The sequence below is a fragment of the Mesoplodon bidens genome (genome assembly GCF_964165515.1).
Source record: "Mesoplodon bidens genome assembly, chromosome: 6".
Lineage (NCBI taxonomy): Eukaryota > Metazoa > Chordata > Mammalia > Artiodactyla > Ziphiidae > Mesoplodon > Mesoplodon bidens.
Window position 1 is genome coordinate 108,399,083 of NC_138162.1, and position 24,483 is coordinate 108,423,565.

General features: G+C 41.2%; 2 protein-coding genes across 3 annotated transcripts in view; one reads left to right on the plus strand and one right to left on the minus strand.

Moving 5' to 3' along the window:
- Positions 1-11,549, minus strand: part of CCDC25 (coiled-coil domain containing 25) — a 37,664-nt gene extending 26,115 nt beyond the window's left edge. For both annotated transcript variants that reach the window (XR_014016010.1, XM_081236249.1), the window contains exons 1-3: positions 11,444-11,549; positions 6,642-6,689; positions 2,388-2,427 (exon numbers count right to left, since the gene is read on the minus strand). Coding sequence is in view for 1 of the 2 variants with exons in the window: in XM_081236249.1 (XP_081092375.1) it covers positions 2,388-2,427; positions 6,642-6,689; positions 11,444-11,471 (116 nt within the window). In the remaining variant the exon portion in view is untranslated. The remainder of the gene's footprint in view (positions 1-2,387; positions 2,428-6,641; positions 6,690-11,443) is intronic.
- Positions 11,550-13,072: 1,523 nt separating this feature from the next.
- ESCO2 (establishment of sister chromatid cohesion N-acetyltransferase 2) overlaps positions 13,073-24,483 on the plus strand; it is a 28,111-nt gene continuing 16,700 nt past the window's right edge. Inside the window, exons 1-4 of the mRNA XM_081236660.1 lie at positions 13,073-13,161; positions 14,302-14,370; positions 15,131-15,962; positions 19,249-19,342. Of these exons, the coding sequence (XP_081092786.1) occupies positions 14,318-14,370; positions 15,131-15,962; positions 19,249-19,342 (979 nt within the window). The 5' untranslated portion in view covers positions 13,073-13,161; positions 14,302-14,317. The remainder of the gene's footprint in view (positions 13,162-14,301; positions 14,371-15,130; positions 15,963-19,248; positions 19,343-24,483) is intronic.

Consider the following 24,483-nt stretch of genomic DNA (forward strand, 5'->3'; position numbering starts at 1 on the left):
AGGAATGTTTCCAGGATTGACAGTTTATTAACCGTAACAGGTCTTGAAATTTAGGGCTCTGCCAGCTCACACCTGACCTAGAATAGCTTCTGGAAGTAAAAGTCAATCACTTCCGACAACAGACATTAAATCTCAAGATTAAAGAGTGTCGAAATGGCTATTGGGAAGCTATAGACACCAGTCTGATAAGTGCCTTCCAGAAGTCTACATTAACGAAACGAAAAACCCAAGTCATAATACATGAGGTGTAGGTTGTAAATTGGAAATTTCTCTTCCGCTTAATTTTTTTTTTAATGTCAAGTAAAAGGCTGTAGTGAACTGACTTTCACGGTGCATCTGAGTATGTAACCTTTCCTATGCAGGTACTTTTGCCCCAAACCTTACAGCAGGTAACTGCGTAACAGGTGTGATCATCCTTATCTATTGTGTGACAGATCTGGAGATCTTTGGGGCCCTAAGGACAACTGAAATAATCCAGCCAAGGGTGACAGGTACTCAAAATGGAGATGACCAGAATGCAGTTACTGTGAAGACATGTCCAGCAGAGATCATTTCCAGACAGGCAGAGAGCTAGTCAATTAGAAAGTCCACATCTACTGAACACTTACTCTGTGCCAGGTCCTACGCTAGGTAGTGGGACAGAGTAGTGAACAAACCGGGTGGATCACTGTCCTGGGCTGGGCGGGGGAGGCAGGGGAGCAGAGATTATAGTCAAGGGTCCTAGGAAGGTAAGCGGCATCCAATGCAGAAGCCCTGAGCAGCGCAACCTGCCCACCTGAGGTATGGGGGCACCAAGCAGTGTCCACCTTGATGACATATTTGAGTTCAGAAGATGGGCCGCTGTGCTGGAACAGGGGGCTGATAAAAAAAAAGCCTTTAAACTTCCTCAGATTTCTAGTGCCTCTTGGTTCCTGGAGTGTGGACTTCAGAGAGGGCGGACAGACAGGGAAGCGCTTCCACGGGGTTAGGAGGCAGCTCCTTCACAGTGAGGTAGGCTGGAGCCAGAGAGGCGCCCTTCAGTGGGCTCCTGCAGGCAGGCCCAGGGGTTCCGAGAATGGCTACATCTAGGGAGTAGCTTGAGTTAGTCTCTGGGCAATATCTTTCCTACCAGATATTCAATGTTGCATACCTTATTGAAAATCAGTCAACTCTTCTAAAAAGTGGCAGCCTAAGCTCTGCCACTATAGGGAATTAAGTGAAGGATCTGGGCCCAAACAGCCTGAGGGAAGACAGAAACAGGGATCTAGAACTCAAGCTGGCTGGGGGCCAGCAACGACCCGAGTGGATCTGTTCAGTTTCCCTTAGCCTGAGTTTCCTCATCTGAAAAAGGGGCATGATATTGGTAACTATTTCACAGGGTTGTAGTGAAATGAAATGTATTAGTGGAGGTAAACACTCAACAGGATCTGGCCTACAGTTCATGTGTTTGGTAAGTGTCCATTACTACTATCATTAAAGCCAACAGGATCTGAGTGCTTCTCCTCAGGGACAGCATTTGGTAGGGGGGTGTTAGGAGTTATAGAGACCATATCCCGCTCTATAGTAGGTCGAGTTAGGCTCCAGGAGAGAGACATCACAAGGGTCAGAGGGAGTGGTAGAAGCTGCAGCTAGAAAAAGAAAGCAAACTGAGTGTGAGAGCATTACATGAAAGAAAAAGAAAGTAGCAGGAATCCATGAACTCCTCACAGGTTTTGGGTTTGAGTTGTAGAAGAGCCCATATAGCATCCCAAGGCAGTTAGAAAAAGAAAAGAATTCAACTAAAATGAAGGTTTTTTTTTTTCTGCACTTGTTTTGTTGTTTTTTTAGACTGGGTTTGGTGAGGAGCAAAATAAAATTATCTTGGAAGGAGGTTAAGAAAGAATATATTATAATTTTTGAAATTTCCATAAATTCTTTTAGAAAGAGTGGGTAGGGGCTGGATCAAGCCAGGGTTAAACTCTTTGTTGAGAAGACAAAGGGAAGCCAGGCTGTGTTTTCTCTAAAGCTGGACCTGGTCAGATGCTCCACCTATTCCACCGACATGGAAGCTTGAATCTATTTTCTTCACTGCTTCTTGTGAAGCCTGCATCCATCCACTCAGAAAGAGGGGTCTGAGTGTGTTAAGTGCAGTGGTCTCAGTAACCTACTATGAGGAGACACACAGGAGGTAAAAGCCTATGTTCCTGAGACCTTTGCAGTGAGGCCCGAGATCTAGCCCTAAGACCTCATTCCCAATTAATGTGGTAATTATAAATGAAGGGAGCTGGCAGTCAGCTATTTACCACTGAATATTCATAGCCAAAACGCAAAGCATGAGTTCTAGTTTTAATCATAGGAGTCAGGTGGTTGGTCAAGTCTAAGAAAGTAAATAATGATCCATAAAAAGCAGAACCAAAATTGCTACTTACCAAATATCTTCAGGCCAGCCATACTTTATCAGATCTTCATCTGCAGAGAGACAGAACAAAGAAAAGGAAAAAAAAGAGAAATGAGTCTTAAGGGATACGAACTACTATGTATAAAATAAATAAGCAACAAGGATATATTGTACAGCACAGAGAAATAAAGCCATTATTTTGTAACAACTTTAAATGGACTACAATCTATAAAAATACTGAATCAGTATGTTGTACACTGAAACTAATACAATATTTTATTTATTTATTTTTAAAATTTTAATTCAGTTTTAAAAGTATTCTTTGGTTCTTTTATTTATCTATTTATTGGCCGTGCTGCACAGCTTGAGGGATCTTAGTTCCCCGACCAAGGACTGAACCTGGGCCACGGCAGTGAAAGCGCCAAATCCTAACCACCAGACCACCAGGGAACTCCTACATATGTATATTTTTAAGGTTAATAATATATACCTCTACAGAAAGGTTATCTCAATATATACCTCTAAGAGCCATATTAATAATTAGTAATACAGAAGCATTACTTAAATTATTAAACCTAAAGTTAAAAACTGTAAGGTACAGTGACTCACATATGATGGTTTAAAATGTACTCAAGTATAATCTATCTAACTTGAATGAAGTATTTATTTTCCAGAAAAGCAAAAAGATGATAGAGTACCCTCTTGGATGAGGGTACTCTAAGCAACTGCAGACACCTTGAGTTTTCTGAAGGGTTTTCTACTAGCTTAAGTAAGAAGCTGAGCAAATAGCCGACAAGTGATCAGAAAAATCAGAAAAAGGGAATTATAAAAACCTCTTTTCCTCATCTGGGCAATGTTTGGCTCCCTGGTGACACCTGCTGGCTCATAAAAAGAACACACCTGAAAAGCTTCTTGGAGAACGTGACTCATTCAACTTAAAATTCATTTATGTTCCATCCAGCCCTCAGCCTGAAGTCATCAAGGCTATTAGAAGTAAACGTGATGTGTTAGGAGTACCAGAGAACAGGCAACTTAAAAATGTAATACTGTTCTTACAAAGCAGACTAAGAGGGTTGGATAACTCTAAGAGTGCCTGGGGAAAAGTATTCGACGTACAGATTTTTTTTTCCTACATATACTTTAAGGAGAGCAAAACACCTCTACAGTGGGCTCCAGACAGAATCTAAATTTACATCTGCAGACATAAACTCTGTATCTAGATTTGTATCTGTAGAGAGAAATTCCTACAACGGAGGTTTAAAGGATTCATTCTAGCCCATCCTAACCCACTCTTCCACGAAGCCTTCTCAGCTCTCCCTAACCACATTTACTCTCTGCCCCCTCTAATTCTACAGTGTTTGCTATTAATATCACTTCATTTTGCCCATACTTTTGTTTAATAGACTTTATTTTTTAGAGCAGTTTTATATTCACAGCAAAACTGACCGCTCTTTGGTTTTGTATGTGCCTCCACCTGAATGAACACTGTGAAGACACAGACTCAGGGGCTGGCACACGGCCTCACACAGATCAGCCCCAGCAACTAGGAAACTACAATGGAAGGGAAAAGAGACACGGTGGGAATGTCCCCGGCACAGCTGCCTGCGTCGGCAGCACTGGGAGCCCATCAGTGTGCACTGGAATCAAAGCAGCCCTTCGCTGTAAGACATACATAAAGCTGTCCCCGCCCCGCCAGGGCTGCACAGTGCAAAACCCGCACGACCTCGGCTTTAGGTGCCTCTCAGGAACCTGAGTCTTGGGTTCACACCCTTCGTGTGGTAGAAGGGAAAGTAGATTTGGTCAGGTTTGGATCCATATCTACTGTAGATAACTAGGACTCCTATAACTGTGCCTTATTGTTCAGTGTAATATAGGGAGACAGTTTCCCCTCCCCAGCTATGTTCGTCAGCAGGACGCTATGAGAAAACGTATCCATGACAATTCACGGGTTACTAGGAGAAATATAAAACTCAAGTATTAATATGCTGCAGACAGCTTCTCCATGAAGTCACAACCAGAGTCAATGGCAATAAATTCATTGTAAGGAAAAATCCGTTTAAAAATTAGTTATTGGGCTTCCCTGGTGGCGCAGTGGTTGAGAGTCCGCCTGCCGATGCAGGGGATGCGGGTTCGTGCCCCGGTCTGGGAGGATCCCGCGTGCCGCGGAGCGGCTGGGCCCGTGAGCCATGGCCGCTGAGCCTGCGCGTCCGGAGCCTGTGCTCCACAGCGGGAGAGGCCACAGCAGTGAGAGGCCCGCGTACCGCCAAAAAAAATAAAAATTAGTTATTTTATGCTATTGGTTTTTCCTCTTGGCTAGGATATGATAGTCTTGCTTATACTGATGCTGCTTATGGTTATAGCAGGGTTTGAAGCCGTTATATAGATGCAGTTTATAATTATATAGTTATATAACTATATCACATTATTGTATTTATAACATTATACATATTTTATGTGATGTATGTGTATATACACCAACTGCATATACTTAGCATGTGTAACTATATATATACATACCACTACACATTTTTATAAAACTATATGCATAGTTACATCTAAGTTATATCTAACTTATCACTGTTCTTTGACATCTTTTAATTTGGGGCCTTATTTCATTAATCAAGTGTCTCATACTAAAGAATGTTATACTTGTCTCTTTTAAAGGATCAAGTTTAAACTGTCAGTTACAAACTGCAGCTAGAACAGACACTGATGGTTTTAGAAAAGGAAAAAAACAAAAAGCAATACCTGAGGGTTAAAGAAAAGTAACTGAAGTGAATCAGGCAGCTCGCAGACTACTGAGGCAGTCACCCAGGCCTGGAGTGTTCCCAGGGGAGAAAGGAGGCGGCTTTGGGGAGCTCCAGAGCGAATCACCAGTTACTGAGCGCCCACCGTGGGCCAGGCACCCCCCCCAGGCTCTTTCATTTAACCTTCACAGCCCTGTAAGGCCGATACCGTCCCAGGATCCTCTTCTTACACCTAAGGACCCTGAGGTTCTAAGGGGTTAAGTAACTATGGCTAGTTTGCCGAAGAGCTGGGATTCTAACCCAGACTGGCCAGACTTCAGAGCTGTCTTTTCCAGAACATGATGCTACCCTCAAGAGAAGAGCAACTGTGCTTTTCAAGCTTGGAGAAGAGGAATTCTGTCACCTTCTCCCAGCTCCCTTGTTGCAGTCCTTTCCTCCCTCTTCAGTGTCCCACATCCTGAGGGTCAGTGGTGTCACCTCCCTGCTCTCTCTCTCTCTCCTTTTAAAATAAATTTATTTATTTTTATTTTTGGCTGTGTCGCGTCTTCATTGCTGTGAGAAGGCTTTCTCTGGTTGCAGAGAGCGGGGGCTACTCTTCATTGCGGTGCACGGGCTTCTCACTGTGGTGGCTTCTCTTGTTGCAGAGCACGGGCTCTAGGCGTGCAAGCTCAGGAGTTGTGGCTCGCGGGCTCTAGAGCGCAGGCTCAGTAGTTGTGGCGCACGGGCTTAGCTGCTCTGCGGCGTGTTGGATCTTCCTGGGCCAGGGCTCAAACCTGTGTTCCCTGCACTGGCTGGCGGATTCTTAACCACTGCGCCACCAGGGAAGCCCTCCTCCCTGCTCTCTTGATCAAGAAAGCTACAGTTCCCTTTCGGCGCCCCCCGCCACTCGTGCAGTCAAAAAGGCGATTCCTAAATCAGTGTTTTTCTTGTAAACTTTAGATCAAATGCATTAGTGAGTCAGAAAATTAATTTAGCAGGTTAAGACTAGTTTTTTTAAAATGAGATACAACAGAAAATAGTATGGGTATTTTTTGGTAAATTTTTGTTTTAGTTAGGTGAATGTTTGTATCATTTAGTCATAGGAATGTGCACGGTATGAGATAACGTGTTTCATTCTGAGAGTGGTCAAGAAAGCACTGTTAACATTTCAACTCAAAAAGAACCATCTTCTGCCTCAAAACAACCAAGATATGTTTCTTAAACGAGGTAAAAATGTACAGAAAATGATCTTTTCAAGCCACAGATTATTTTTATTTGATGAAAACCAGCACAAGTTAACCTCTAATTCCTGTCACCCCTAAATCAAATGATACCACAAAACTCTTTGTAAAGTAAGATTCTAATCAGCCACAGGTGGTCCAATTAGCTCAACTATTATCTGATATAATGAAAGTCTAAGAAAGTTAATCCTTTGGAATTCCTTATAACAGGTTAGTTAGTAGTTAACTGAAAACTCATATCCAACAAACCACTGGGAGAAAAGGCAATTAACACTTACCTGCTGGAAATTTCAAAATCAAATGCTTTTGAAAACTTACTTTCATATTTATCCTTTCCCATGTAAATAGTGTAAGCAGATGAGTTAACTAAGACAAAACAAAAATAAGAATAGTTAGATAACTTCAACACCGACACAACTGTTTGATGGGAAAAACAAGTGACAAATGCTTATTAGGGGTCGGCAAAACATTCATGGCCTGTAGGCCAAATCCAGCCCTGTTTTGGGACAGCCCTTGAGCTAAGAATGATGTTCACATTTTTAAAGGGTTGAAAAAAGCAAAATGAAGAAGAATAAGCTAGAGAGACCGTATGTGGCTTACAAACTCTAAACTACTGACCATCTGGAGAAGGTTTACCAGCCCTCATTAAAAATGGCTACTTTCCTACTTTCTCAGGGATTTAGTTCAACGCAATTCCAGTTCAGTCCTATACTTCTGCCTTCTTCAAAATAGTTTTAAAAAAACAACGACCAAAACTCTTCACCTCAACCATTTAAAAATAGGTTCCTATACTTAAGCAAGTTTTATTTTTCATAATTTGATTTAGCTATGTTCTAGGTGTGTTGCAAATTATAATAAGCTCCCTATTACAACGGCTCCCTATTACAAGGGGAAACAACGGCTCTCAAGCTTCTTCTAATCAGTGGAGCTGAACCCTGTTTACACATTAGAATCACCTAATTTTGCCCCAGCTCCACCTAAGACCAACCAAATCCAAATCTCTGGGGATTGGGGTTTTGCAAAAGATCTCTTTTTACAGTGATTCTAATGTGAAGTCAGCATTAGGGACCACTACTCTAAATCAAAAAGAATATTCTGGGTATGGTTTACCTTAGAAATGACATTTGCTTTCCTGAGCTAGTGTGTTTTGATGTGGGCATCCTCCATCTGGAATCAGTTAGGTTTTGTAACTGAAATTCTAACTGGGTCCTGGTTTTCCGAGCTAGTCTACCAAAACCTGTTAGACCCCGTTTGGACCTAGACTCCTGAATTAACAGCCACTGAGCCTCTGCCTACAAAGCCTGGCAGACAGGTACAAGCTTGGGCCAGGCAGTCTGCTAGCTGTCGCTCCAGAGGACTACCACCTGAGTGGAGCTCTGAAGGCTGGGAAGCAGCACTCTTCCATCTACAGATCCCTAAATTCAGGATTGCCTGCACATTCAGAATGAGAAGCTCCTTAAATGATCAATCATAGTTGCCTCTCTTGGGGACAGAAAACTCCCAATTCCTTCAGTTAGCAGTTATGATGACTATAGTCCATAATTACTTGGAAATAGTTGAGAAAAATAACTTGAAAGAAGAGAATTTTGCACTGACCAGCTGACAGAAATACTTGTCTATAACAGAGCATTATATTAGCTTGATAAGCCCTTTGCATAGCATATAACAAATGCCAAGTGCAGGAATACAACTAAAAAGTGTTTCAGATCCTCTCTGTACATTGTTATATGTGTACACCCTTTTGAGCCTATAAATGTCACCACTAGGAGTATATATCCTACTAATTAATACTCCGTCAAGCAGTGATGTTCTTTTTACAACTTAAACACTCGTTAGTTAAGACTGGTTATACACACTATAGAATATCCATAAACAAAATACCATGTACCCATTAAAAAGAAAGGACAGGTGAAGAAATTAAACAGCAGAACAGTATTTTTGTGTATCTATATACAGTAATATTCAATTTGTAAAAAATAAGTAACTGTGTATACATAAACATGTTTACATATATATTTTTAATACACGCACCCATTTTCTTTATACTGTGGAAGGATATACATTTAATTGTTAACAATAGTTACCTTGTCTACTTGCTTATAAAATGTATAGATGGTTTTTGTAATCAGAACAAAGGTAATTTTTTTAAATGATCGAAATAAACAAAGCTGTCTCTGCAGGACAAGCTATCTAAATTACAGCCAAGAGAAGGACAAATGGTTCTTTGGATGGTTGACCTATAAAGTGAGGTGATTAAGAACATAACTGCTACAAGCCCAGACTGAGGGGCATTCTACAAAGTAATTCTTCAACTGACAGTGTCCGTGTGAGAGACAAAGACTGAGCAATGCTCCAGATCAGAAGACGCTAAAGAGTAATGAATGACAGCGGAATGCAACAATGATTTGTAATTTTCCTTTGTTATAAATTCATCACTAGGACACTGATAAAAACTGAATAAAAGCTGCTGATTACACACTAGTATTGCTGCAATGTTAATTTCCTGATTTTGATAATGAAGAATGTCTTCCGATAAGAGAATATCCTTGATTTTAGGAAAAACACCCTGAAATATTTAGAGGTAAAATGCAACTTACTAACAAACGGTTCAGAAAAAAAAAAAAAATCTGTGTGTGTGTGGAGAGAGAGAGTTGGGGGGGAGGGGAGCTGGAAAAAGAAAGAGAAAGGGGAAAAGAAGGAGATAAGGTATATGTGGTAAAATGTTAAAATTTGGGGAATCTGAGAGAGGCTATAAAGGAAATCTTTTACTGTTCTTATAACTTTTCTGAAATACTGAAATTATATCAAAATAGAAAATTAAAAAGGAGCATGACTGCTGAGTAAGAAATCTGAATTAAGCTCCCATCCATGTTAGAGGGATAAAGGAAAAGTAAATTGAATTATTCTAGTATTTTTGTTACTCTCACCCAAATATTAAGGTTGATTAGTATGGGAACTAGTTATCTTCAAGATACCTGATACAGGTGTAGCAACCAGGCCAACTTTAGAGGTACTGTGATAAGTTCGTAATTCACAGAACAATCTATCTTGAGACAGATGCTAGCAAAAGGTACTAAAAGTACAAGTGAAGTTAATGAGCCATGTGCCGGTAATTTGTGGGTCCACAAATCAGAGGGGCTTAAATGTGACACTGGAAATACAGCAAGGCTAATGTTTCATTATTCTATTATGAGGGCATGAAAGAATAAAACTAAGCAGATTTTAGTTAGAGATACTAATTTTAAAAGGGAAGGCAAAAACTTTCTATTGAGATTTTCAACCCATTTTTAAAAAAAGTTTTCTTGCAGTAAACCATCAGTTGCTTGAAAAGCTTGGCTATCTATACGAAGTCATTTCCTGCAGATTCTGTGTGTTCAACTTGTTTTCTGTACTAGGATATATAAAGTTTTACTACTAACTTACTGGAAGTTATAATTTTTCCATTAACTTTGCAATTTTAAAAGCTGCACAAGTGCAGATTTGTTAGACTTTGAGGCCAAAGATTTTTCTGACAGGAAGCAACTGTGATGTTATAATGGAAGCCAATGAGAAAAACATGATCCACAAATCAACTGAAGCAGTCTGCTCTATTAAGGGCACCTGCGTGTGTACGACTAGCGCTCAAGGAATTTAGAATCACTTTAAGGAGAATAAAGCAGCCAGCATAAAATACATGTAGTACCTATATGGCCTGCCTATAGTTTTCATTCCATTGCTGGACTTGTACGGGTAACTATGGTGTCAGGGGCTCTCATGAGAGGCTACGAAGAGACGCTCCAGTTATCTGGAGGGGCAGGACAGGGCAGAGAGAGGATGAAAATGCTATTCGGGACCTATAATGATTTTTCAGGCTAGTGTGAATTTTGTTTCTAGTAGTTTTAATAATATGGGTAAGACAAAACTAAGCCTAGAGAGACAGAGAAATAGCTTATGGCACCCCGTGGAAGCCTAAACTACTGAGAAAAATGAGATGTGTGATAGTATGATGGAGTAGCAGGGGAGGGGGTCTGTGAGTGAGAACTTCCCTGGGCTTCAACGTTCTCATCTCTAAAGAGCAAGTGCCACTCTATTCAAACCCACACAAACACTGCGCAGCTAGTTTCACTTAAATCTCACCTTTAACAAATAGGCAGAGACGGGAGCAACAGAATAGAGTGTGCTAGAAGTCAAAAAATATCATTCATTGATTCAATAAGTATTTATTGAGTAACGATCATGAACCAGGCACTACACTAGAGAAACCAGGAGATCCTCTCCCTGCCCTCAAGGGGCTTACACTCTATCTCAAGCAGACAGAGTTTAATATCATATGACAAGTGCAATGCCAAAGGCATACATGGGTGTTAACGGGATCCCCGAAGAGTTGTATCTAAGCAATCCTGGCGTGGCGACAAGGCGGGAAAGGCATCTGGAAAAGATAGGCGAGGGCTGTCTCAGGGGAGAAGCAGCTAACTGGGGGATTGATTGTAGGCAAAGGGAACAACCTAAGTAGAGAAATGAAGACAACAATATTTCCTGGGAACTAAACACACCCTTTCCTTGCCTGCCAAAGACAAATCAGAAACATTATCATGTCACTTTTCAAGATCTGGGACATCAACTCTGCCCAGTGAGTGGCTGTATCGCTATTCCAGAGTCTTTTTATGGCTTTCGGTAACATCCAGGCCCTATAACCCTTTCCTAGAAGGCTAAGGCGCACTTCCGGTAAGGCAGAGTTGTTGGCAGATGTCTCCTTTCTTTCTCTATGTGGGTAATTACCAGGGCGCAGCAGGATTAAACGTTACGGGGGTGGGTGGGGAAGGGAAGACTTGGGGTTGGGGTGCGAAGAAGTCCACAAACTGTCCAATTCCAGGTAGCGACAGGTCTTTCTGATTGAGGGAAAAGAACAACTCCCGGAGGCAAAGACAGCAAGGGGGATGGTGCCTCTACGCGCCCCCAGGCCCTGACAAGGGGGCGCACGGGGGGGACTGGGATGGACACGGTGGGGGGACCATGAGGACGCGAAGAGGCACCCACTGCCGAGGAGGCGCTCAAGGACCAGGCTCAGCGGCGGCCTGGGGGTCTCGGCTTCGGAGCCCCGCGGTCGAGCAGGGACCCGGGAGGTCTCGGCGCCCACTCACCGCTGCTGCTAGTGAAGTAGAACACCATGATCCCGGCGGCGTCACGGAGACTGCAGCGCCGAGCGGCGGCACTCAGCTATGGAAGCTCAAGATACCGGAAGCGCGGAGGCCGCGTCCCCCGGAACCCCTCCGCGCACTTCCGGCGGACGTCGGGCAGTGTCATAACGTCGGCTGCCGGCGCCGTTTTCAATCCTGGCGGGCTGCCCCATCGGCGCGCTGAGAGCTCAGTTTACTGGGGGGTTGAGGGGAAAGAGGATGGAGCCAGGACAATAGGTGACTGGAAAACTGCGGGGAAACTCCGTCTTCCTAAGAGAAAAATGTCATTCACTGACTTTATTTTCAGAACCTCCACCCCGTGAGCGGTCAAATCTTGAGGCTTAGCTCTTGGTCTTATCTGCCTCCTTTCACTCGCATCTGGCCTGCCTGAGAGTAGAAACCTTTTGTCTTCTTCACAGCTAGGCGTTCACTGAGCCAGTTACGGTACTTGGCACTTAGTAGGAGCTCATTAAATTTTGAGTGAACCCCAGTTCCTCCACTATTCTCATTCTAGGTCCATCACCTACTGGGCACATTTGGTGCTGCACTTAACCTTAGCTGTAAAATGAAGATGAATAGAGCTGCTAATTCACAGGCTATTTTGCCAGGGTTAAATAAGTTAATGGGCATAAAATGTTTAGGACATAGTAAATTGTGATATTCCCCGGAGGCAATATGCCTCTCTGCGTAAGATCTGCCATCTATTATTACCTGTGAGACTGGGCAAATCTCTGAACCTCAGATATCTTCCAGATGTAAAGTGGGAATGATCTGACTCAAGGAAAGTTCCCACAGCACTTAGTTTTGACCTGACTATTTCTCTTAACTTAATCTGACCGACTTCATTCTATGAAGTTAAGCACATCACTTAACGAAATTTATTTAGAACTAAGAAAGTGCCAGAGACTGTACCAGGAGCTGGTACACAAAGATAACAACAGTAGCTAATAATCAGTGAGTGCTTTAGGAATCTTTGGGCTTTGCAAAAGAAGAACCTAGCTCTGTCCTATAAATAGTCATTGTTTTCAGGCCCTCAGTTTTATTCTCTGTAAAATGGGAATGATGATACATATCTCATAGACTGTGGTGAAGAGTAAATGAAATAAAACACATGAAACGTGCAAGAATGCCTGGCGCATAGATGTTACTGTCATGATTTTTTAATTTAACTTGAAAAATGAAAAAATGAGCTGGAAACCTAACGTATTACTAGTAAAAAAAAAAAAAAAGGTAAACTAACAGTAAAGCTTCAAATGTGAAAAAGAACTGCCTCGAAATCTTAGAGAGGCTACTTTACAAAAACATCTTACACTAAGTGACCTTAGAATGTGCCTGGAGTTCCAGAGGGCCTCAGTTTTATTCTGCTAAAAACTACAATTCCCAGAATGCATCTTAGATAAGGCCTCCGGAATGGAGCCCGGCGCGCCGCAAGGGATTGTGGAAGACTTGGTTTCTGAGAGAAGAGAGCTTTTAGCCTTGCAAGGGCGGGAGAATCTTGGAGACCGCCTTTCGGGTGGGCGGGGCAAACGTTAGTGCACAGCCAATCATCGAGACAGCCCCTGGACGCACTTGGAAGCGGCCAATCGGAACTCACCTACTTCCGCCTGGACTGGCGCGCGAGAATTTGAATACAGTGGGGACCCCTGGCTCTGCTGAGGAGAGGTTGCCCGTCCGAGGGGCAGGTAAGTCCTGCGGAGGGTCGAGGCGTGGGGTGGAAGAGCCAGGAGACCGGGAGGTTCTGTGGAACGTGGAGGTGAATGTCAAGGAAAAAGAGCCTCTGCTCGGTGCTTGGCGCGTTCGCGGCTGGAGACCGAAGCCAGCGAGCGGGTGTCCGCACTTCCAGGTCACCGGGTTTCCATCTTTCTGACGCCGAGTTTTCTCGTCTTTTTGCCCTGACAGCGTTTGGGGACAGAGGCGCTTTTCTCTCCTACCTTTCCTCATTCAGCCCCGGAAAGGTCTTCCCTTAAACCGCAGCTCGACACGAATTCCCAGAGACCCAGGTCTTTCTGTTTGTTTGAAGTCAAGCTTGTGTAATTTTTTTTTTAAATACTTGATCCGAAGGAAAAGGAAGGGAAAACGCTTATTGAGCAACATACCATCTGCCCGAGAGTTAACATGCGTGATTGTGTTTACCCTCAGCCTTAGGAGGTCAGAGTATTTTGTAAATAAGGAAACAAGGGGCTCCTCGACTAGAAAAATGAGAGGATTATGCTTCCCCGTTTTCTTGCTTCTGATGAAAAAGCTAGAGACGGTCTCTGTCTTCTTTGAACATGCAGGCTGTTGAGAAAGACAGTCAAACGAACAACAAGAAAATGTGCTAAACGGATACCAAGGAGGTGCAGGATGGAATGGAAGCCTAGGGCAAGAGCATCTAACAGCGGGAGGGGTAGGGGTGAGGGCAGTGGCAAGGACAGCTGCCCAGAATATAAAGTGATTAAACTTGGTAGGGATTCATCAGGCTAATTGAGGGGAAAGTGTGTCCTGAAATGGGGTAAAATCCTTCCTCCTTGGTAGGATCATTTTCCGGCTTGAAACATGTACTATTCCTGCTTAATTAGTTAATTAAATTGTACTGTCCCTGCTGAATTAGTTGCTACTGTGATGTAGTGTTTTTCCTTTCCTTTTTTTTTTTTTTTTTTTACCTTCATGGTTTAAACCTTTATTAAAGTGATTTGCTTTTTAAACCCATCCCCCCTTTTTTGGATCTTTATGGACCATTACCCATCTGAGAATTCTTTCAGACTTATAAAGTGTAATTTTGATTTACTGATTTTTATGCACATTGGATTAATTTGGTTATTATATTGTTCTGTTGCTTTTAGGAGTTCAGTTAAGAAGATGTCAACTTTAACTCCAAGGAAAAGGAAGCAGCATTCTTTGAACTGTGATAAGTGAGTCTCATCCTATGAGTAGAAAATCACCATCTTGCATTTTTTATCTCTACTCTTCTATCTCTAAATATTTCCATTCTTCCATTCACCTACTCCCTGTGGCTACAGTAATACTTTATATTCTAATTCTAGTCTGGAAATACTCTAAACTTTCATAATTAATTCTTTGAGGCCTTTGGAGGGAATCAGAGAAAGGGCTGTTTCCTATGGCTTGGAAATGTGGGTCAGATCTTTTATTACCTTGCTCCTTTCTGCTCTCTTATGTAATATTTAACATACTGTTTTGCATATAGTAGATACTCATCCGTAAGCAATCCTATAAAGCTCTATACTCTATGTATGTCATACCAGAGATATATATTATAGAACAGCCCTAAGTGGTCAGTTTATTACATAAAATTAATCATTTTAGGGAAATTATAGCAGGTATATAGCCAAAGCTTAGAAATAGGTTTTAAAATACACACACACACACACATATATACATATATATGCATCTCAAAGCTTCTTTGTAAACAGTGTTTGTTTTTACAAACGTTGGAATCTTAGTTTTGAAAAATATTCAGATGCTTTGTTTGGTAAAGACAGAATTTGAGAATCCTGCTGTTAAACTACTAATGTATATGGATGGATGTTTGGTGGAGAAGATGCATTTTTAATATGCCTTACAGGTAGAGTTGTTTATTGCTTAGCAGTAAATTGACATAGAAATGGAAGCAAAATAACTATATTTATCAATGGACTGTGTTTCTTTTCATAGCCTATTATCAGAAATTCCATCAAAGAAATTAATTTTGGACTTCACTGAAAATGTATTTCCATCACCTAATAAAAAGCACATTTGCCAAAGCAGTGATAAAAATGAAGAAAAGATTCATTGCTCTCCACAAGGCCATTTCATTTCAAGTCCACTCAAAACGACTAAAAATAGATTGCCATCTGCAAATCAAGGGTCACCATTTCAATCTGCTGTGTCTACCATATCCTTTTACAACAAAGATAAGTGGTACCTCAATCCACTGGAGAGAAAGCTGATAAAAGAGAGTAGATCTATTTGTCTAAAAACTAAAAATGAAGATAGATCATATCCCAGTGTGACAGAAAAAATGCAGGGAAAACCAGCCTGCTCCAAGAAGATGAACAAAAAACCACAGAAGAGTTTAACTGCTAAGTGTCAACCAGGATATAAGTACATCAAGCCTGTGTCAAAGAATTCTAAAAATTCCAAGCAAAATCGAGTGGCCTATAAGCCAATTGTGGAGAAAGAGAATAATTGTTACTCAGCTGAAAATAATCTGAATGCTCCTCGAGTTCTAAGCCAAAAGGTCAAACCACAAGTTACCCTCCAGGGAGGAGCGGCTTTTTTTGTTAGTAGGAAAAAACCCTCCCTGAGAAAATTGTCCCTGGAAGGTAAGCCATTACTGGGACTCACCCAAAAGAATAAATCAGAAGTTATTGAAGAGTCTGATGTGGAAACTGTCAATGAAAGAAGTTTTGAGACAAGGCAAGTGCCAAAGTGTTTGTTAGCAGAAAAAGAACTGAACACTGAGCTGCTGAGTGAAAGAAGTAAAAATGATGAGAAATTAATAAAGGTAAATGTAAATATATCACTTTAAAAACTAAGCTGGCTATATAACAGAGCTTCAGTATACATTGTATATACGTAACTTTGAACAAAATTTTTTTTTTTAACAAATTTATTTTATTTTTAGCTGCGTTGGGCCTTCCTTGCTGCACGCGGGCTTTCTCTAGTTGTGAGCGGGGCTACTCTTCGTTGCGGTGCACAGGCTTCTCATTGTGGTGGCTTCTCTTGTGGAGCACGGGCCTCAGTAGTTGTGGCTCGCGGGTTCTAGAGCACAGTAGCTGTGCACGGGCTTAGTTGCTCCACAGCATGTGGGATCTTCCCAGACCAGGGCTCGAACCCATGTCCCTTGCATTGGCAGGCAGATTCTTAACCACTGTGCCACCAGGGAAGCCCAGAATTTTGTTATCTTTACAGTCTGTAGGACTGCTTTTATGAAGCCAAATAGTATCATCACTCTAAAGAATTTAGAGACAGGGTAGAAAGATGGGCTTTTCCTCCCTTTTTGGCTTACGGAAGCCTACCAACATTTTCTTGGCATTAAGGTTTACATCTCATTAAGTTCCCTCATGACTGTGGTCCAGAGAAACTTAACTTTTACTTGGTAGTCAGTGTTTTTAGAAAGTAGAAATAACAAAATTCAGGTAGTAGATTTCCAGAGAATGAGCATATTTTTGTTTGTTTCAGCTCATTATTTAAAGTACTAACTTATTTTAGAAAATTTAGAGAATACAGAGAATATAAAAAATACATATCTTCTGTAATCCCACTACTTGAGATGATCACTGAATGTATAGTTGGGTTTTTGTTTATTTTACATAGTATGTTTTCGTGGGTGCCATTCCATGCTTTTTTTTTTTTTTTTTTTTTGCGCTGTACGTGACCCTCTCGCCGCTGTGGCCTCTCCCGTTGCGGAGCACAGGCTCCGGACACATAGGCTCAGCGGCCATGGCTCACGGGCCCAGCTGCTCCGCGGCATGTGGGATCTTCCCGGACCGGGGCACGAACCCGTGTCCCCTGCATCGGCAGGCGGACTCCCAACCACTGCGCCACCAGGGAAGCCCTCTATGCTTTTTTGATTGTGCTCCTGTTTGTCACAGCTGGCCTAGACTAGTGCTGTCTGATAGAATACCAATACATGTAATTTAAAATCTTCTAGTGGCTACATTAAGAGAGTTTCTAAAAAGTTTAACCCAATATGTTTTAAATGTTACTGTTTCTATGTCGTCAATATAAAAAGTTATTAATGAGATATTTTGCATTATTTTTTTGTACCAAGTCCTTGAAATCCATGTTTATTTCCACTTGCAGCATGTATCAGTTGGGACTAGCCATGTAGCAAGTTCTCATTAGCTGCTTGTGGCTGGTGGCTACCATAATAGACAATGCAGGTCTTTACCTTCTATTGTTGCCCTCTTGTCAGTAAGGAGAGAAAGGTGGTTTTCTTCCATGTAGCCACGTGCAGAAAGTAGTTGAGGCAACAGGCCTTAAGAAGGGCTCCCAGTTTGGTAACTTCCATGTCTGTGGTGACTTGTTTATATTCATCACAACCCTTGCAGCTGTAGGCTTTCACATACACTCTGAGGCTCATATACTGCTGAGCAATTCAAACTCTCTCTGTAGTCATTTCCCTCCTCACCTCCTCTTACTGTTCTCATTGCCTCCTCCCAAATCCAACCCCAGTTCCTACCTCTTGTCGTCACCTACATTTCACATCTCAATGGCAAAGATTATAATTGGTGGCCAGTGGACCAAGTCCAGCCCATGGATGTTTGCTTGGCCTATGTAACGTTTAGAGCCAGCATTTTTTTTTTTAAATGTAAGGTAACAGATTTCTGGTGTTTCATGAAAAATTGAACTCTGGCAAAGCTAAGCCCACATTCCTGCATGGCAGTAATCTCCTGGAACAGAGTATCAGGCTACCATTTGACAGGTATGGGCTCTTCATTTCCTTCCACTAAATCAACGTGTGGATACCTATCTAGATCAGTCCAGTTTTGCTGCTAATTTCATTTACTTGCTGCCCTTGTAAGCATTTCTATCAAGTATTGCCAAGTATATTGTTAAATGGAGCATGTTCTTGCTTGCCTCAGCCATAACAGCAATTCTACTAATTCTTCATCTTGTTTCTGACAAAAAAACCCAAAAAAACAAAAAAACCCACCCCTATATCTTGATAGGGGTTTTGGGTTTGGGTTACATGATATATAAGTTTATGAAAAATTCATCAAACTCTACTTTATATCTGTACATGTCACTGCATATAAATATAACTCAGTTTTTGAAAATCTAGGGCACAACTCAAGCTAAAATTAACTCTCAATCCAATGAAACAAAGTGCGTGTACGGGAGGGGTCCTGATTGGTATTCTCCATATCCATTTGATAATGAAGAGACAGGCTTGTTACAATGACATGATTTCTCTGCAGTACTCTTCTGACTTTTTTTTCTGAGCTTCATTTTAAGGGGTTAGGTTTTGGGTTCTGCCTGGTTTTTAGTAGTTTGAGAAGCTGGGCTTGTTGTGCATCTTAAATTTGTGGAACTGGGCTCTGTTCTCTACCTAAGGTTTTGTTAAATACCCACTACTAGTATTCATCTCTGCTAGATGAGGGTGAATCCTATTTTCATTAGAGGGTGCATAACCTTTCCCCAACTCCTTATGGACTCCTGAGAAGTGGCAAACTGATGGGTTGTCTCACCTTTTCTGAGATGTTATGATGTTGAATGAGTTCCTCTTTAATCAAAAGTTTTTTCCTTTTCCCCCAAGCTATATATTCTGAGTCTCACCAAATAAGTAGTGTTAGTCCCTGCTACTGCCCAAAAAGTGGGAGTTTAGAAGCCTCTCCAACTACCCCAGAATGTTTTTTTTTCTTTCCTTGGCTCCCTGATTTTAAAGCTTGTGACAAAAGGTTGTTCCTTTTCAGTTTTGCAGCTGCTGGGGAAATTTTTGCTGTTTTCACTAATTTTTTTGTTGTTGTTCAATTCATTTTTGTAGAAGGGATGTTCTATAATCTTCATTCTGTCATCTTTGTCAGGAAATAATACATTTTTGACAGGATGACAAATTATAGACTTAAATATATACACTCTGTCTTTTAAAATATTACATTTAGTAGATATAAAAGGAATTTTCCTTAAAATAGACTGAAAATTGAGAATTTAAAGTCATTATGAAATATAATTCATAATAAACTATATACTCTGTTTTAGAAGCAGATCTATTGGGATTCATTCACTAAATAGAGAATGATTAAGAATTATAGGTTTCCTTAATTTTACTTATTCATTATTTTCAGGATGCATCAGATAGAGTCATTTCTTCAAGGGAATGTAAAACCGATGAAAATAAGAGTTTTTCTTCAGAGGAGTCTTTCAGTGAGAACAAGGCAGGTAAGTAAGAGAAAAGTTTTCTTCTCAAAATGAGTTTATTTGCTTGTAATAATGCTTCATTACATGTGTCAATATAAAATTATGTACAATAATATTTTGGGTTTTTTAAATATTCAGTATCTGTGAGCTGTATCTTTGTGTTTATCTTGGTAACACTGTTTTCTATGATAAGCAGCGCAGTGCATTTTATGGAGGAGACAAAGAGACCTTAGGCTGGAACTTAAGACAAAATACTGATGATTAATTGGTCTGTGAGATGTGGCCAAGTTACTTAAGCTCCCTAGGGCCAGGTGTTCTTATCATACATACCCTACCTACCTTTTACCCCAAATAATAGAAGGGAGTGAAAACAATTTGTTATATATCTATGATCAAAGCCCAGTTGTAAGCAGCATTTAAAAGGCCATAAAAGGGCACTGAATTGGGCATCAGGAACCTTGGGGTTTTGTCCAGGTCTGCCACTAATTAACTGTGTGATCTAGGGAAGAGATCTCTAAAGTAAGGGGTTAGTCTTAATTTTTAAATTTCTCTTAGTCCTGAAATCCTATTATTAACTTATGATGGCACTGTTCACTTAAACAGTATTTACTAAACTATGGATATATAAAGAGGTTGATTAACATTCTACTTACCAGCCAGATTCTTTGTAACTTTAACTTGTTCATTATATCTATAAATTTGGAAATAAATTAAAATTCTAGAAGTAGATATGTAGACTATAGTGAGAAACTGTAGCTCACAGGAAGAAAACAAAGATAAAACTAAAAGCAAAATGGCCCTTAAGAGGATCTAATGACATAAGGATATATAGAATGATGATTCATAATGGTTATTCTGAGATATACTGTTAATAACTAGTACTTATTAGCTGCTGAATATGTACCAGGCAGTGCTAAATGTTTAGTATGCTTTCTGTTTTCCATGGGTTGTGCTATCCCTGATACAACAGAACATGTATAGCAGAAAAATAATAATGGCTTTTCATTTACAATAGTTATAAAATTTTCTTTAAAAATAAATTTATTGTAGTACACTAAGTCCGTTTAAGGAAAAATATTTAATAAATAAAATATAATACAGATGGTACAAGGGACTTCCCTGGCGGTCCAGTGGTTAAGACTCCGTGCTTCCACTGCAGGGGGCACAGGTTCAATCTCTGGCTGGGGAACTAAGATTCTGCATGCCACTCTGCATGACCAAACAAACAAACAAACAAAAGAACAGATGGTACAAGCACATGGCAAAATTCATAAAGGTAGTAAACAAATGATAAAATCTTATGACTTAATAACTAATTTATCATTTAATTCTTACAACAACCCTAGGAAATAAGTTTGTATGCCCATTTTATAGATGAGGAAACAGACTTAAAGTTAAGTAACTTACCCATAGCAGGTCAGATTCTCAACTGTCTTGGCCTTGTTTCTAGAGAATGCACTCTAATTATTTTTCAGTGCAAAGTTAAAAGTTGGCTCTTTTACTAAATAGCACACTTTCAATGTACTATTTTTCTCTAATCCATTACTATTTAACTTTTTTCTTTCTTTTCCTTTTTTTTTGGCCATGCCACGCGGCTTGTGGGATCTCAGTTCCTGGACCAGGGATTACACCTGGGCAGTGAAAGCTCCAAGTCCTAACCACCAGGGAACTCACACCTTTTTTCTTTTTTTTAATAAGCTTTTTATTTTGTAGTAATTTTAGATTTACAGAAAAGTTGTAAAGATAATACAGAGAGTTCCTGTATTACCCTATTTCCCCCCTTGTTAGCATCTTAAATTACTGTGGTACCTTTGTCAAAACTAAGAAACTTAGATCATTGGTATGTCCTATGAACTAAGCTCTAGACTGTATTTGGATTTGATCAATTTTTCCATTAATGTCCCCTTTCTGTTCTAGGATCCACCCTGGGGCTCGTATTGCATTTAGCTGTCCTGTCTCCCTAGTCTCCTCTGGTCTGTGATATTTTCTCAGTCTTTTCTTTGTTTCCATGTTTTTCATGACCTTGACATTCTTAAGGGGTCCTGGCCAGCTATCTTATCCGGATGTTCCTGAATCTGTGTTTGTCTGATGTTTTCCTCATCATTAGACTGGGGTTATGGGTTTGGGGGAAGAATGCCACTGGGGTGAACTGCCCGTCTCACCACATCGTATTGGGTGCTGATGTCCACATGACATTACAGATGACGTTAACCTCTGTCGCTTGGTGAAGGTCAGGCTTGCCCTATTTCTCCACTGTAAAAGTTACCCTTTTTCCTTTCCCAAACTCTGTTCTTTGGAAGTAAGTCACTAAGTCTGGCCTGCCCTTTCAGGGAGGGGTGGGGATTAAGTTTCATCTCCTAGAGAGGAAGATTTTTCATATATTATTTGGATTCCTTCTTTTTTTTTTAAACAATGTTCCCTTGTTTTATTTTTTAAAATAATCCTTTATTTTTTTTTCTAGATTTATTTTTATTTATTTAATTTTGGCTGCATTGGGTCTTCGTTGCTATGCATGGGCTTTCTAGCTGCAGTGAGCGGGGGCTGCTCTTCATTGCGGTGCACGGGCTTCTCATTGCGGCGGCTTCTCTTGTTGCAGAGCAGGGGCTCTAGGCGCGTGGGCTTCAGTAGTTGCGGCTCGCGGGCTCTAGAGCGCAGGCTCAGTAGTTGTGGTGCACAGGCTTAGTTGCTCTGTGGCATGTGGGATCTTCCTGGACCAGGGCTCGAACCCGTGTCCCCCTGCATTGGCAGGCGGATTCTTAACCACTGAACCACGAGGGAAGCCCAATTTGGATTCCTTCTGTAAGGAAGAGTTGTCTTTATTTTATTTTTTGGCCGCGTCAGGTCTTAGTTATGGCACGCAGGATCTTCATCGCGGCATGTAGAATCTTTTGTTGCAGTGCACGGGCTCTTCGTTGTGGCGTGCGGGCTTCTCTCTAGTTGTGGTGTGTGGGTTTTGTCTCTCTAGTTGTGGCGCACAGGCTCCAGAGTGTGTGGGCTCTGTAGTTTCTGGCATGCGGGCTGTCTAGTTGAGGCGCACAGGCTCAGTAGTTGTGGCGTGCAGGCTTCGTTGCCCCGCGGCATGTGGGATCTTAGCTCCTCGACCAGGGATTGAACCCTTATCCCCTGCACTGGAAGGTGGATTCTTTACCATTGGACTACCAGGGTAGTCCCTATTTATTCAATCTTTAAATAAATAAATGGACTCCTGGATATTCATCAGTGTGCACTCATGAATATTTTATATTTTGGTTAAAATTTAATACATTATTTATGTATTCTGTTGCTCATATTGTTCCAGCTTTGACCACTGGGAGATATTTTCAGGTCAGTTCTCTTTGACCTGTCCCCTTCTTTTTCTTTTTGAGCACTTCCTTCTTACTTTCTGTCACTACAAGATGCTCCCGGCTCACCTTGCGTTTGCCTTGACGCAGTCCTAGACTCGGCCACTTCTCCAAGGAACCCTAGTTCCTTCTGTTGGGGAATATAATTTAGAAACCAAGTTCTGGACTTGGTGTGCTTGTTGCTACTTGAGTGTCGTAGCTCCTAGGCCCTCTCAGCAGACAGAGCTAGAAAATATCAATATATGTATGTATCCTAATCCATGTATATGCACACATCTATAATCGTTTGTGTATCTCTCCATGTGTACATATGCTAAAGAAACATAAGTTCAAACTTGATGTCTTTGACTAATCCAGTCCCCCAGGGGTTATCCCTCCCTTCCTTCTTTGTTTATCTGTAGCTTCTCTCAGACAGTGAGAGACCTGGCTCCTCCCGGTCACTGTGCACCTGCTTAATTACGTACAGTCTCAATATACCTGCAGGACAGTTTCAGTATTAACTCATTCTGTGAGAAACAGATTTACCAGTGTATACCATTTAAGTACAGTCCTTTTGTCTTTAGCCTTCTAGTTTCTAGTCAAAATGTTGTTTTGTAAAGTTACTTAGGTCATCTTTCCTTTCTTCCACTGTCTCCTTCAATGCAGTTCTCCATGCAGTTCTAATGCAGTTAGATTCATTTGTCACAGTCTGCATTCCATCTTGGGATCCCTCAACATCATGGTTGAATTTTTTTTAATACATACATTCAATTTTACTCTTTGTTATATATAGTTCTATGGATTTTGCAAGTGCATAGAGCCGTGAATCAACCCCTCCACTACCCTACAGAACAGTTCTCTCATCCTAAAATTTCCCTTGTGTGTATCCTTTGTAGTCACCTATTCCACCCTTCTTCATCCCCCTGGCAACCATTAATCTGTTTTCTGTCCCCATGGTTTTACCTTTTCTGGTCAAAATGTCACACAAATGCAGTCGTGCAATAGGTAGACTTTGGGGTCTGACTTCTTTCACTTAGTAAAATGCGTTTAAGGTTCATGTGTGTTGTTGCATGTATTAATAGTTCATTCCCTTTTTTTTGCTGAACTATGGAATTACCATACATAGTCTGTTTATCCATTCCTCCATTAAAGGACATCTTGGTTGCTTTCAGTTTTTAGCATTTATGAATAAAGCTGCTATAAACATTTGTGTACATGTTATTCTGTGGACATAAGATTTCATAACACTTGGGTTAACACCTACAAGCATGATTGCTAGGTTATGTGGCAAATCTATGTTAAACTTTATTTAAAAAACTGCCAAAATGTTCCATAGCAACTGTGCCATTTTGCATTCCCACCTGCAATGAATGGGAGTCCCTGTTACTCCCCATTCCCTCCAGCATTGTCAGTTTTTTGGATGTTAGCCATTCTAATAGGTGTGTAGTAATAGCTCATTGTGCTTTTTTTTTTTTTTTTTTTGCTGTACGCGGGCCTCTTACCGTTGTGGCCCCTCCCGCTGCGGAGCACAGGCTCTGGATGCGCAGGCACAGCGGCCATGGCCCACGGGCCCAGCCGCTGCGTGGTACGTGGGATCCTCCCGGACCGGGGCACGAACCCGTGTCCCCTGCATCGGCAGGCGGACTCCCAACCACTGCGCCACCAGGGAAGCCCACTCATTGTGCTTTTAATCTGCATTTCCCTAATGACAAATGATGCAGAACATCTTTTCATGTGTTTATTTGCCATCTGTATGTCTTTGGAGGAGGGTCTGTTCAGATCTTTTGCCCATTTTTTTTTTTTTTTTTTTTTTTTCTTTTTGCGGTACGCGGGCCTCTCACT